The 15,307-nt window shown below is 45.7% G+C and overlaps 1 protein-coding gene across 1 annotated transcript in view; it reads right to left on the bottom strand.

Annotated features, from left to right (window-relative positions):
- The window catches only part of LOC110464758 (vacuolar protein sorting-associated protein 13A-like), a 46,625-nt gene that overhangs the window by 28,340 nt on the left and 2,978 nt on the right, over positions 1–15,307 (bottom strand). The window contains exon 2 of the mRNA XM_021520127.1: positions 6,965–7,008. Coding sequence (XP_021375802.1) covers positions 6,965–7,008 — 44 coding nt within the window. The remainder of the gene's footprint in view (positions 1–6,964; positions 7,009–15,307) is intronic.

Genomic DNA, 15,307 nt, shown 5'->3' with positions numbered 1-15,307 from the left:
TCACAGTCGTGTATAGAGGGGACACCATAACACACATCCTACACAAGTCTGACACTAAAGTATACCCCACAGTGATGTAAGTCCTACACATCACAGACGTGTATAGAGGGGACACCATAACACACACCCTACACAAGTCTGACAGTAAAGTCTACCCCACAGTGATGTATGTCCTACACATCACAGACGTGTATAGAGGGGGGACCATAACACACCCCCTACACAAGTCTGACACTAAAGTATACCCCACAGTGATGTAAGTCCTACACATCACAGACATGTATAGAGGGGACACCATAACACACACACTACACAAGTCTGACAGTAAAGTATACCCCACAGTGATGTATGTCCTACACATCACAGACGTGTATAGAGGGGGGCCCATAACACACACCCTACACAAGTCTGACACTAGTAAAGTCTACCCCACAGTGATGTATGTCCTACACATCACAGACTTGTATAGAGGGGGGACACCAAAACACACACCCTACACAAGTCTGACACTAAAGTATATCCCACAGTGATGTACGTCCTACACATCACAGTCGTGTGTAGAGGGGGCACCATAACACACACCCTACACATCACAGACTTGTATAGAGGGGGCACCATAACACACACCCTACACAACTAAAATATACCCCACAGTGATGTACGTCCTACACATCACAGTCGTGTATAGAGGGGGCACCATAACACACACCCTACACAACTAAAATATACCCCACAGTGATGTACGTCCTACACATCAAAAGTATACCCCACAGTGATGTAAGTCCTACACATCACAGGCGTGTATAGAGGGGACACCATAACACACACCCTACACAAGTCTGACACTAGTAAAGTCTACCCCACAGTGATGTATGTCCTACACATCACAGACTTGTATAGAGGGGGGGCACCATAACACACACCCTACACAAGTCTGACAGTAAAGCATACCCCACAGTGATGTACGTCGTACACATCACAGTCGTGTAATACCCCACAGTGATGTACGTCCTACACATCAAAAGTATACCCCACAGTGATGTAAGTCCTACACAGCACAGACGTGTATAGAGGGGACACCATAACACACCCCCTACACAAGTCTGACAGTAAAGTCTACCCCACAGTGATGTATGTCCTACACATCACAGACTTGTATAGAGGGGGGACACCAAAACACACACCCTACACAAGTCTGACACTAAAGTATCCCCCACAGTGATGTAAGTCCTACACATCACAGACGGGTATAGAGGGGACACCATAACACACACCCTACACAAGTCTGACAGTAAAGCATACCCCACAGTGATGTACGTCGTACACATCACAGATATGTATAGAGGGGACACCATAACACACACCCTACACAAGTCTGACAGTAAAGCATACCCCACAGTGATGTACGTCGTACACATCACAGTCGTGTATAGACATAACACAAACACTACATACCTCATTAATTCCTCATTAGTGATCCAGTACACATCACAGACGTGTATAGAGGGGGGACCATAACACACACCCTACACAAGTCTGACAGTAAAGCATACCCCACAGTGATGTACGTCGTACACATCACAGTCGTGTATAGACATAACACAAACCCTACATATCTCATTAATTCCTCATTAGTGATCCAGACAGTAATCCTACACATCACAGTCGTGTATAGAGGGGGCACCATAACACACACCCTACACAACTAAAATATACCCCACAGTGATGTACGTCCTACACATCACAGTCGTGTGTAGAGGGGGCACCATAACACACACCCTACACATCACAGACTTGTATAGAGGGGGCACCATAACACACACCCTACACAAGTCTGACAGTAAAGTATACCCCACAGTGATGTACGTCGTACACATCACAGTCGTGTATAGACATAACACAAACCCTACATACCTCATTAATTCCTCATTAGTGATCCAGACAGTAATACACTAATCATTACATCAATACTGTTATATAACTATTATATAACCTTATCAGTTCAGTCAATTCCATGTTTCCAGCAATCATACATAGTATGGTTCATGTTAAAAAACTAAATATTTTCCTGTGTTGCTTCGGTATAATCCACTAATTGGTGCTAATCAGTGGACGACATCTGGTGCCATTTGGCTTTGTATTTGTCCATGTAACAGAAGTTGGTTATAGATTCCTGTTACTGCACACAAAACATCAGAAAATTCCACTATTGTTTAACATACATGTGGAAACCTCCCTAGTTCTGCTTCATTCTTTCAATCTTTAACAAAGTCTAACAAAGACACACAAGACCCTATACTACCTTCCATGTGTATACTTATTTGGGAGTCTAACGCAACAGGAAAGGAATAGAAAAACATGTGACCTCTGAACTCTAGACAGGTGCCCCCACTAACTGAGCTACCTGTACCAGGTCTCTGGTGATCGGTGATGGACCCAGTCAAGTTCTGCTACAATATAACACTGAACTCTAGACAGGTGGCCCCACTAACTGAGCTACCTGTACCAGGTCTCTGGTGATCGGTGATGGACCCAGTCAAGTTCTGCTACAATATAACACTGAACTCTAGACAGGTGGCCCCACTAACTGAGCTACCTGTACCAGGTCTCTGGTGATCGGTGATGGACCCAGTCAAGTTCTGCTACAATATAACACTGAACTCTAGACAGGTGGCCCCACTAACTGAGCTACCTGTACCAGGTCTCTGGTGATCGGTGATGGACCCAGTCAAGTTCTGCTACAATATAACACTGAACTCTAGACAGGTGGCCCCACTAACTGAGCTACCTGTACCAGGTCTCTGGTGATCGGTGATGGACCCAGTCAAGTTCTGCTACAATATAACACTGAACTCTAGACAGGTGGCCCCACTAACTGAGCTACCTGTACCAGGTCTCTGGTGATCGGTGATGGACCCAGTCAAGTTCTGCTACAATATAACACTGAACTCTAGACAGGTGGCCCCACTAACTGAGCTACCTGTACCAGGTCTCTGGTGATCGGTGATGGACCCAGTCAAGTTCTGCTACAATATAACACTGAACTCTAGACAGGTGGCCCCACTAACTGAGCTACCTGTACCAGGTCTCTGGTGATCGGTGATGGACCCAGTCAAGTTCTGCTACAATATAACACTGAACTCTAGACAGGTGGCCCCACTAACTGAGCTACCTGTACCAGGTCTCTGGTGATCGGTGATGGACCCAGTCAAGTTCTGCTACAATATAACACTGAACTCTAGACAGGTGGCCCCACTAACTGAGCTACCTGTACCAGGTCTCTGGTGATCGGTGATGGACCCAGTCAAGTTCTGCTACAATATAACACTGAACTCTAGACAGGTGGCCCCACTAACTGAGCTACCTGTACCAGGTCTCTGGTGATCGGTGATGGACCCAGTCAAGTTCTGCTACAATATAACACTGAACTCTAGACAGGTGGCCCCACTAACTGAGCTACCTGTACCAGGTCTCTGGTGATCGGTGATGGACCCAGTCAAGTTCTGCTACAATATAACACTGAACTCTAGACAGGTGGCCCCACTAACTGAGCTACCTGTACCAGGTCTCTGGTGATCGGTGATGGACCCAGTCAAGTTCTGCTACAATATAACACTGAACTCTAGACAGGTGGCCCCACTAACTGAGCTACCTGTACCAGGTCTCTGGTGATCGGTGATGGACCCAGTCAAGTTCTGCTACAATATAACACTGAACTCTAGACAGGTGGCCCCACTAACTGAGCTACCTGTACCAGGTCTCTGGTGATCGGTGATGGACCCAGTCAAGTTCTGCTACAATATAACACTGAACTCTAGACAGGTGGCCCCACTAACTGAGCTACCTGTACCAGGTCTCTGGTGATCGGTGATGGACCCAGTCAAGTTCTGCTACAATATAACACTGAACTCTAGACAGGTGGCCCCACTAACTGAGCTACCTGTACCAGGTCTCTGGTGATCGGTGATGGACCCAGTCAAGTTCTGCTACAATATAACACTGAACTCTAGACAGGTGGCCCCACTAACTGAGCTACCTGTACCAGGTCTCTGGTGATCGGTGATGGACCCAGTCAAGTTCTGCTACAATATAACACTGAACTCTAGACAGGTGGCCCCACTAACTGAGCTACCTGTACCAGGTCTCTGGTGATCGGTGATGGACCCAGTCAAGTTCTGCTACAATATAACACTGAACTCTAGACAGGTGGCCCCACTAACTGAGCTACCTGTACCAGGTCTCTGGTGATCGGTGATGGACCCAGTCAAGTTCTGCTACAATATAACACTGAACTCTAGACAGGTGGCCCCACTAACTGAGCTACCTGTACCAGGTCTCTGGTGATCGGTGATGGACCCAGTCAAGTTCTGCTACAATATAACACTGAACTCTAGACAGGTGGCCCCACTAACTGAGCTACCTGTACCAGGTCTCTGGTGATCGGTGATGGACCCAGTCAAGTTCTGCTACAATATAACACTGAACTCTAGACAGGTGGCCCCACTAACTGAGCTACCTGTACCAGGTCTCTGGTGATCGGTGATGGACCCAGTCAAGTTCTGCTACAATATAACACTGAACTCTAGACAGGTGGCCCCACTAACTGAGCTACCTGTACCAGGTCTCTGGTGATCGGTGATGGACCCAGTCAAGTTCTGCTACAATATAACACTGAACTCTAGACAGGTGGCCCCACTAACTGAGCTACCTGTACCAGGTCTCTGGTGATCGGTGATGGACCCAGTCAAGTTCTGCTACAATATAACACTGAACTCTAGACAGGTGGCCCCACTAACTGAGCTACCTGTACCAGGTCTCTGGTGATCGGTGATGGACCCAGTCAAGTTCTGCTACAATATAACACTGAACTCTAGACAGGTGGCCCCACTAACTGAGCTACCTGTACCAGGTCTCTGGTGATCGGTGATGGACCCAGTCAAGTTCTGCTACAATATAACACTGAACTCTAGACAGGTGGCCCCACTAACTGAGCTACCTGTACCAGGTCTCTGGTGATCGGTGATGGACCCAGTCAAGTTCTGCTACAATATAACACTGAACTCTAGACAGGTGGCCCCACTAACTGAGCTACCTGTACCAGGTCTCTGGTGATCGGTGATGGACCCAGTCAAGTTCTGCTACAATATAACACTGAACTCTAGACAGGTGGCCCCACTAACTGAGCTACCTGTACCAGGTCTCTGGTGATCGGTGATGGACCCAGTCAAGTTCTGCTACAATATAACACTGAACTCTAGACAGGTGGCCCCACTAACTGAGCTACCTGTACCAGGTCTCTGGTGATCGGTGATGGACCCAGTCAAGTTCTGCTACAATATAACACTGAACTCTAGACAGGTGGCCCCACTAACTGAGCTACCTGTACCAGGTCTCTGGTGATCGGTGATGGACCCAGTCAAGTTCTGCTACAATATAACACTGAACTCTAGACAGGTGGCCCCACTAACTGAGCTACCTGTACCAGGTCTCTGGTGATCGGTGATGGACCCAGTCAAGTTCTGCTACAATATAACACTGAACTCTAGACAGGTGGCCCCACTAACTGAGCTACCTGTACCAGGTCTCTGGTGATCGGTGATGGACCCAGTCAAGTTCTGCTACAATATAACACTGAACTCTAGACAGGTGGCCCCACTAACTGAGCTACCTGTACCAGGTCTCTGGTGATCGGTGATGGACCCAGTCAAGTTCTGCTACAATATAACACTGAACTCTAGACAGGTGGCCCCACTAACTGAGCTACCTGTACCAGGTCTCTGGTGATCGGTGATGGACCCAGTCAAGTTCTGCTACAATATAACACTGAACTCTAGACAGGTGGCCCCACTAACTGAGCTACCTGTACCAGGTCTCTGGTGATCGGTGATGGACCCAGTCAAGTTCTGCTACAATATAACACTGAACTCTAGACAGGTGGCCCCACTAACTGAGCTACCTGTACCAGGTCTCTGGTGATCGGTGATGGACCCAGTCAAGTTCTGCTACAATATAACACTGAACTCTAGACAGGTGGCCCCACTAACTGAGCTACCTGTACCAGGTCTCTGGTGATCGGTGATGGACCCAGTCAAGTTCTGCTACAATATAACACTGAACTCTAGACAGGTGGCCCCACTAACTGAGCTACCTGTACCAGGTCTCTGGTGATCGGTGATGGACCCAGTCAAGTTCTGCTACAATATAACACTGAACTCTAGACAGGTGGCCCCACTAACTGAGCTACCTGTACCAGGTCTCTGGTGATCGGTGATGGACCCAGTCAAGTTCTGCTACAATATAACACTGAACTCTAGACAGGTGGCCCCACTAACTGAGCTACCTGTACCAGGTCTCTGGTGATCGGTGATGGACCCAGTCAAGTTCTGCTACAATATAACACTGAACTCTAGACAGGTGGCCCCACTAACTGAGCTACCTGTACCAGGTCTCTGGTGATCGGTGATGGACCCAGTCAAGTTCTGCTACAATATAACACTGAACTCTAGACAGGTGGCCCCACTAACTGAGCTACCTGTACCAGGTCTCTGGTGATCGGTGATGGACCCAGTCAAGTTCTGCTACAATATAACACTGAACTCTAGACAGGTGGCCCCACTAACTGAGCTACCTGTACCAGGTCTCTGGTGATCGGTGATGGACCCAGTCAAGTTCTGCTACAATATAACACTGAACTCTAGACAGGTGGCCCCACTAACTGAGCTACCTGTACCAGGTCTCTGGTGATCGGTGATGGACCCAGTCAAGTTCTGCTACAATATAACACTGAACTCTAGACAGGTGGCCCCACTAACTGAGCTACCTGTACCAGGTCTCTGGTGATCGGTGATGGACCCAGTCAAGTTCTGCTACAATATAACACTGAACTCTAGACAGGTGGCCCCACTAACTGAGCTNCGACCTAGTCAAATTTGCTACAATATAACACTGTGTGAGGGCTACTTACCAGGGCACTCTCCTTCAAGTCCAGATTCTGTAGCACAGCATCACCTACACACAAAAAGAACACATTTACAAATAGACCATTTAGTTTATATATAACATTTTTATTTAACATTACGATTATTATTTTTTTTCAACATAAAACGTTGATAACAAACTGTTTCTCGATAAATCCAAAAAAGAAACAAGAGGCCCAANGCAATCATGGCAAAATATTCTCCAAATGAGATCAAAGAAAATATGCCAGACCCCAAGGCCAATTCTTATAGCATATCTGTATAAGATTTTGCCCAGCAATTTTATGTATAGTTATGGGGTGGGGATCTCAACTGTTTCCAATCTGTGACTCAGAAACTAGGTCCCTAGGGTTGTGGCCAGACCCCAGGATCAATTCTAATATCATGACTGCATTTGTCTCTTTTTGCCTAGCATTTGTATATATAGTTTTGGGGTGGGGATCTCGACCGTTTCAAAGTTATGACCCAGGGGTAAGTCTGCAAGGGTAGGGCAGACCCTGGGGTCAATTCTAATATCATGACTGCATTCGTCTCTTTATGCCCAACAATTGTATATATAGATCTGGGGTGGGGATCTTAACCATTTCGAAGTTATGACCCAGGGGTTAAATCTCCAAGGATGGGGCAGTCCCCAAGGTCATCCTGGAAGAATATGTGCATTCTGTCTTTATACTCAGCAATTGTATATATGGTTATAGGGTGGGGACTTAACTGTTTCCAAACTGTGACTAAGAAACTAGGTCCCTAGGGGTTCGGTCAGACCCCAGGGTATATTCTAATAAAATGACTGCATTCGTCTCTTTATGCCCAGCATTTGTATATATAGTTTTGGGGTGGAGATCTCAACCGTTTTAAAGTTATAGCCTAGGGACTATGACTATGATATCCAGTGCATAGTTCTAAGTCGTTTGTAGCAATATAGCCAATTTGTCCCCTTTTGACCAGGCCCCTCAGCCCCCTGGGGGGGTCAGCCCAATCATTTGTACAATTTTGAATCTCCAACACCTAGGGATACTTCCAGTCAAATATGGTTGATATCCATCTCTTAGTTCCAGAGGAGAAGTCGCTTAAAGCAATATAGCCAAATTGCCCCCTTTTTGCCCCGCCCCTAAGCCCCCTGGGGGGTCAGCCCCACCATTTGTACAATTTTGAATCCCTACCAACTAGGGATGCTTCCAGACAAATATGGTTGACATCCATCTCTTAGTTCCAGAGGAGAAGTCGCTTAAAGCAATATAGCCAAATTGCCCCCTTTTTGCCCCGCCCCTAAGCCCCCTGGGGGGTCAGCCCCACCATTTCTACAATTTTGAATCCCCAACACCTAGGGATGCTGCCAGTCAAATTTAGTTAAATTCCAATCAGTGGTTAAGAAGAAGAAGTCGTTTAAAGAAATTGTTGCCGGACAGACGACGGACGGACGACGGACGGACGGACGGACGGATGACGGACGCCACGGTATGGCATAAGCTCACCTTGGTCCGTCGGACCAGGTGAGCTAATAATAAAATAGTACTAGTAACATTAGAAAATGTTTGTGAAACATGGGTAAGCTGCAGCTTCTACTGCGATGGAAATGAAGCTAAATACACAGTGACCTATATAGGATTTAGTAGGGCTTCAAAATGGTAATCCCATGCTAGATATTACAATATATTACTCTAATAATGATAAATCATGTAACATCACCTATGCATATTGTGATAATATATACATATTAGTAGTACAAAGGGTCGCAAACATGAAAAATCCAAAACTTGAATCATGAACCTAATATGAAGGGAAACTTATGACAGATCCTCTATATATACCTTACACATCCTACATGTGATTTCGTTTTTTAGTATAACTATAAACTTTATTTATTTTACAACAGTTTTGAAACAAGTAATTTCAACTTATATTAATCATGTGTTGGCCTGGGTGTTAGTGCTCCGGGTCTTAGAACCGAGAGAAAACCCACGTGGTTGGACAGGTGACCCCATACCTTTTCAAGTCCGATCGAAGGATCAAACCCTTCTTGCCTTAGTGAAAGGCAAGTGTGCTATCCACCGAGACACCTGACTACCCAACCAGTCTAGTCTGGCATCAGACGTTATATCTACTATCCGCCGAGACACCTGACTACCCAACCAGGCTAGCCTGGCATCAGACGTTATATCTGCTATCCACCAAGCCACCTGTCTACCCAACCAGTCTCGTCTGGCATCATACGTTATCTCTACTATCCACCGAGCCACCTGGCTCCCCAACCAGTCTAGCCTGGCATAATACGTTATATCTGCGAACCACCGAGCCACCTGACTACCGAACCAGTCTAGCCTGGCATCGTACGTTATATCTGCTATCCACAGAGCCACCTGACAACCCAACCAGTCTAGCCTGGCCTCATTCGTTATATCTGCTAACCACCGAGCCACCGGACTACCCAACCAGTCTAGGCTGGCATCATACGTTATATCAGCTATCCACCGAGCCACCTGACTTCCCAACCAGTCTAGCCTGGCCTCATTCGTTATATCTGCTAACCACCGAGCTACCTGACTACCCAACCAGTCTCGCCTGGCATCAAACGTTATATCTACTATCCACCGAGACCCCTGACTACCCAACCAGTCTAGTCTTGCATCATACGTTATATCTGATATCCACCGAGCCACCTGACTCCCCGACCAGTCTAGTCTGCCATCATACGTTATATCGGCTATCCACTGAGCCACCTGACTACCCAACGAGTCTAGCCTGGCATCATAAGTTATATCTGCTATCCAACGAGCCACCTAACTACCCAACCAGTCTAGCCTGGCCTCATTCGTTATATCTGCTAACCACCGAGCTACCTGACTACCCAACCAGTCTCGTCTGGCATCATACGTTATTTCTACTATCCACCGAGCCACTTGACTCCCCAACCAGTCTAGCCTGGCCTCATTCGTTATATCTGCTAACCACCGAGCCACCGGACTACCCAACCAGTCTAGGCTGGCATCATACGTTATATATGTTACCCCCCGAGCCACCTGACTACCCTACCAGTCTAGCCTGGCATCACACGTTATATCTGCTAACCACCGAGCAACCTGCCTCCCCATCCAGTCTAGCCTGGGATCATACGTTATATCTACTAGCCACCGAGCCACCTGACTACCCTACCAGTCTAGCCTGGCATCACACGTTATATCTGCTAACCACCGAGCTACCTGACTACCCAACCAATCTAGTCTGGCATCATACGTTATATATACTATCCACCGAGACACCTGGCTTCCCATCCAGTCTAGTCTGGCATCAGACGTTATATCTGCTATCCACAGAGCCACCTGACAACCCAACCAGTCTAGTCTGGGATCATACGTTATATCTGCTATTCACCGAGCCACCTGACTACTCAACCAGTCTAGTCTGGCATCAGACGTTATATCTGCTATCCACAGAGCCACCTGACTACCCAACGAGTCTAGCCTGGCATCATAAGTTATATCTGCTATCCACTGAGACACCTCACTAACCAACCAGTCTAGTCTGGCAGCAGACGTTATATCTGCTATCCACTGAGACACCTCACTAACCAACCAGTCTAGTCTGGCCTCATACGTTATATCTACTAGCCACCGAGCCACCTGACAACCCAACCAGTCTAGCCTGGCCTCATTCGTTATATCTGCTAACCACCGAGCAACCTGCCTCCCCATCCAGTCTAGCCTGGCATCAGACGTTATATCTGCTATCCACTGAGACACCTGACTAACCAACCAGTCTAGTCTGGCATCATACGTTATATATACTATCCACCGAGCCACCTGGCTCCCCAACCAGTCTAGCCTGGCCTCATTCGTTATATCTGCTAACCACCGAGCAACCTGCCTCCCCATCCAGTCTAGCCTGGGATCATACGTTATATCTACTAACCACCGAGCCACCTGACTATCCAACCAGTCTAGCCTGGCATAATACGTTATATCTGCGAACCACCGAGCCACCTGACTACCAAACCAGTCTAGCCTGGCATAATACGTTATATCTGCGAACCACCGAGCCACCTGACTACTCAACCAGTCTAGTCTGGCAGCAGACGTTATATCTGCTATCCACAGAGCCACCTGACTACCCAACCAATCTAGCCTGGCATCATACGTTATCTCTACTATCCACCGAGCCACTTGACTACCCATCCAGTCTAGCCTGGGATCATACGTTATATATGTTACCCCCCGAGCCACCTGACTACCCAACAAGTCTAGCCTGGCATCATCCCTTATATCTGCTATCGACTGAGCCACCTGACTACCCAACAAGTCTAGCCTGGCATCATCCGTTATATCTTCTATCCACCGAGCCACCTGACTTCCCAACCAGTCTAGTCTGGCCTCATACGTTATATCTACTACCCACCGAGCCACCTGACTCCCCGACCAGTCTAGTCTGCCATCATACGTTATATCTACTAACCACCGAGCCACCTGACTACTCAACCAGTCTAGTCTGGCAGCAGACGTTATATCTGCTATCCACAGAGCCACCGGACTACCCAACCAGTCTAGTCGGGCATCATACGTTATATCTTCTATCCACCGAGACACCTGGCTTCCCATCCAGTCTAGTCTGGCATCAGACGTTATATCTGCTATCCACCGAGACACCTGACTCCCCAACCAGTCTAGTCTGGCAGCAGACGTTATATCTGCTATCCACTGAGACACCTGACTACCCAACCAGGCTAGCCTGGCATCATCCGTTATATCTTCTATCCACCGAGACACCTGACTACCCAACCAGATTAATCATGTGTTGGCCTGGGGGTTAGTGCTCCGGGTCTTAGAACCGAGAGAAAACCCACGTGGTTGGACAGGTGACCCCATACCTTTTCAAGTCCGATCGAAGGATCAAGCCCTTCTTGCCTTAGTGAAAGGCAAGTGTGCTATCCACCGAGACACCTGACTCCCCAACCAGTCTAGTCTGGCATCATACGTTATATCTGCTATCCACCGAGCTACCTGACTACCCAACCAATCTAGTCTGGCATCATACGTTATATCTGCTATCCACCGAGCTACCTGACTACCCAACCAATCTAGTCTGGCATCATACGTTATATCTGATATCCACCGAGCCACCTGACTACCCAACCAGCCTAGTCTGGCATCATACGTTATATCTGCTATTCACCGAGCCACCTGACTACCACTACCCAACCAGTCTAGCCTGGCATCATACCTTATATCTGCTATCCACTGAGACACCTGACTAACCAACCAGTCTAGTCTGGCATCATACGTTATATCTGCTATTCACCGAGCCACCTGACTACCACTACCCAACCAGTCTAGCCTGGCATCATACGTTATATCTACTATCTACCGAGCCACCTGACTACCCAACCAGTCTAGACTGGCATCATACGTTATATCTGCTATTCACCGAGCCACCTGCCTACCCAACCAGTCTAACCTGGCATCTACGTTATATCTGCTATCCACCGAGCCACCTAACTACCCAACCAGTCTAGCCTGGCATCATACCTTATATCTGCTATCCACTGAGACACCTGACTAACCAACCAGTCTAGTCTGGCATCATACGTTATATCTACTATCCACCGAGCCACCGGACTACCCAACCAGTCTAGTCTGGCATCATACGTTATATCTGCTATTCACCGAGCCACCTGACTACCCAACCAGTCTAACCTGGCATCATACGTTATAGCTGCTATCCACCGAGCCACCTGACTACCCAACCAGCCTAGTCTGGCATCATACGTTATATCTGCTATTCACCGAGCCACCTGACTAACCAACCAGTCTAGCCTGGCATCATACGTTATATCTGCTAACCACCGAGCCACCTGACTACCCAACCAGTCTAGCCTGGCATCATACGTTATATCGTATACCTGAAAAGTATGTCACATTTATCTCCTGGTAGGATATTTGCTACCTTACACATTATACATGTATGTGAGTGGTATAAGAGTGACAATACTTTTTATTCACAGTATATTATAATTCAGTATTTAGTCTAGCATCATCAATCCATGTCGTATTTCTACTTTTCAAATTAAATGTGTCAACAAACAAATTAACACCACACCATTCATGAACGAAATTTTGAAGATTTGTTATATTGGAACTCTTTCTGAAAGGAGATACATATATCACTATCCTTGTCACAGTAAGGTAGCTTAATCCTTAATATTATATATTTTACACTTGAGAGAAAAGTGCAAACTTGCAGTAAACCTCTGTTTTTGTGTATCAGCAGTAACCGCTAGACTACTAACACAGACAAATGTGTATCTGTAAGTCGGCAACTTTTGTTAATCTGCCAACTTACTTTTTATTGTAATCTTGTGACAGCCAAAATATTGTACTTCATCAGTGCATGTAGTGTGTACCATAAGTATCTGTATAATATATACCTAGATAATTATACCTAACTATGTATGTAAACAGTGTGCACCATGTTTAACCTAAATAAAGTACTACGAAGTGTGTACCGTATTATACCTGAATAATTATACCTAACTATGTAGGTAAACAGTGTCCACCATGTTCAACCTAAATATAGTACTACGAAGTGTGTACTGTGTTATACCTAAATAATTATACCTAACTATGTATGTAAACAGTGTGCACCATGTTTAACCTAAATATAGTACTACGAAGTGTGTACCGTATTATACCTATAAATAATTTTACCTAACTATGTAGGTAAACAGTGTGCACCATGTTTAACCTAAATATAGTACTAGGAAGTGTGTACCATATCATACCTAAATATTGTACCGTATCTATGTAGGTATATATATAACGCCGACAAACAGTGGCGTGACTCGGAGTATATATAACGCTGACAAACAGTGGAGTGACCCGGAGTATATATATAACACCGACAAACAGTGGATTAGTGACCCGGAGTATATATAACGCCGACAAACAGTGGATCAGTGACCCAGAGTATATATATTGCTGACAAACAGTGGAGTGACCTGGAGTATATATATCACCGACAAACAGTGGAGTGACCCGGAGTGTATATATCGCTGACAAACAGTGGAGTGACCCAGAGTATATATATTGCCGACAAACAGTGGAGTGACCCGGAGTATATATAACCCCGACAAACAATGGAGTGACCCAGAGTATATATATCGCCGACAAACAGTGGAGTGACCAGGAGTATATATAACGCCGACAAACAATGGAGTGACCCAGAGTATATATCGCCGACAAACAGTGGAGTGACCCAGAGTATATATATTGCCGACAAACAGTGGAGTGACCCGGATTATATATAACGCCGACAAACAATGGAGTGACCCAGAGTATATATATCGCTGACAAACAGTGAAGTGACCCGGAGTATATATGACGCTGACAAACAATGGAGTGACCCAGAGTATATATATCGCAGACAAACAGTGGATCAGTGACCCAGGGTATATATAACGCCGACAAACAATGGATCAGTGACCCGGAGTATATATATCGCCGACAAACATTGGAGTGACCCGGAATATATATAACACCGACAATATATATATATATAACCCTAAGAGCCAGTGTTATACACTCACCCACTCGAACAATTTTTGTAAACACACTTGTGTCACAAACGAGTGTCCAAGTCGGTAAACAATTGCTTAAAATGCAAATTATATTTATGTATTTAATGTTTAATACTGTTAATTGTTATCGAAACGACCAACTACAATGTTTACATGGCAGACTTAAAAAAAATTCTACAAAAATCACTAGATGATCATCAAAAGAAAACAACAGCAGTATTCCGTTTTTGTGTATTGCAGAGTTATCTTCTCTTGAGAGCAGGTATTGATTGTTAAGTCATTTGTTTATGAGAGTAACGTCATCAATTTTTGAGAAAACGACGTAATTTTTTCACACAAACCAATGACGTAACAATCAATACCTGCTCTCAAGAGAAGATAACTCTGCAATACGCAAAGACGGAATACATGTATATAGCGTATCTAGGCCTATATATGGCATATAGGCCTATATATAGCGTAAAGGCCTATATATAGCGTATAGGCCTATATATAGCGTATAGGCCTATATATAGCATATCTAGGCCTATATATAGCGTATCTAGGCCTATTTATAGCATATCTAGGCCTATATATAGCATATCTAAGCCTATATATAGCGTATCTAGGCCTATATATAGCGTATCTAGGCCTATATATAGCGTATCTAGGCCTATATATAGCGTATAGGTCTATATATAGCATATCTAGGCCTATATATAGCGTATCAAGGCCTATATATAGCATATCTAGGCCTATATATAGCGTATCTAGGCCTATATATAGC

Source organism: Mizuhopecten yessoensis, unplaced genomic scaffold, assembly GCF_002113885.1.
Source record: "Mizuhopecten yessoensis strain PY_sf001 unplaced genomic scaffold, ASM211388v2 scaffold11031, whole genome shotgun sequence".
Classification (NCBI taxonomy): Eukaryota; Metazoa; Mollusca; class Bivalvia; order Pectinida; family Pectinidae; genus Mizuhopecten; species Mizuhopecten yessoensis.
Note: the sequence above shows the minus strand (reverse complement) of the source record. Positions and strands in the feature narration are given on the sequence as shown.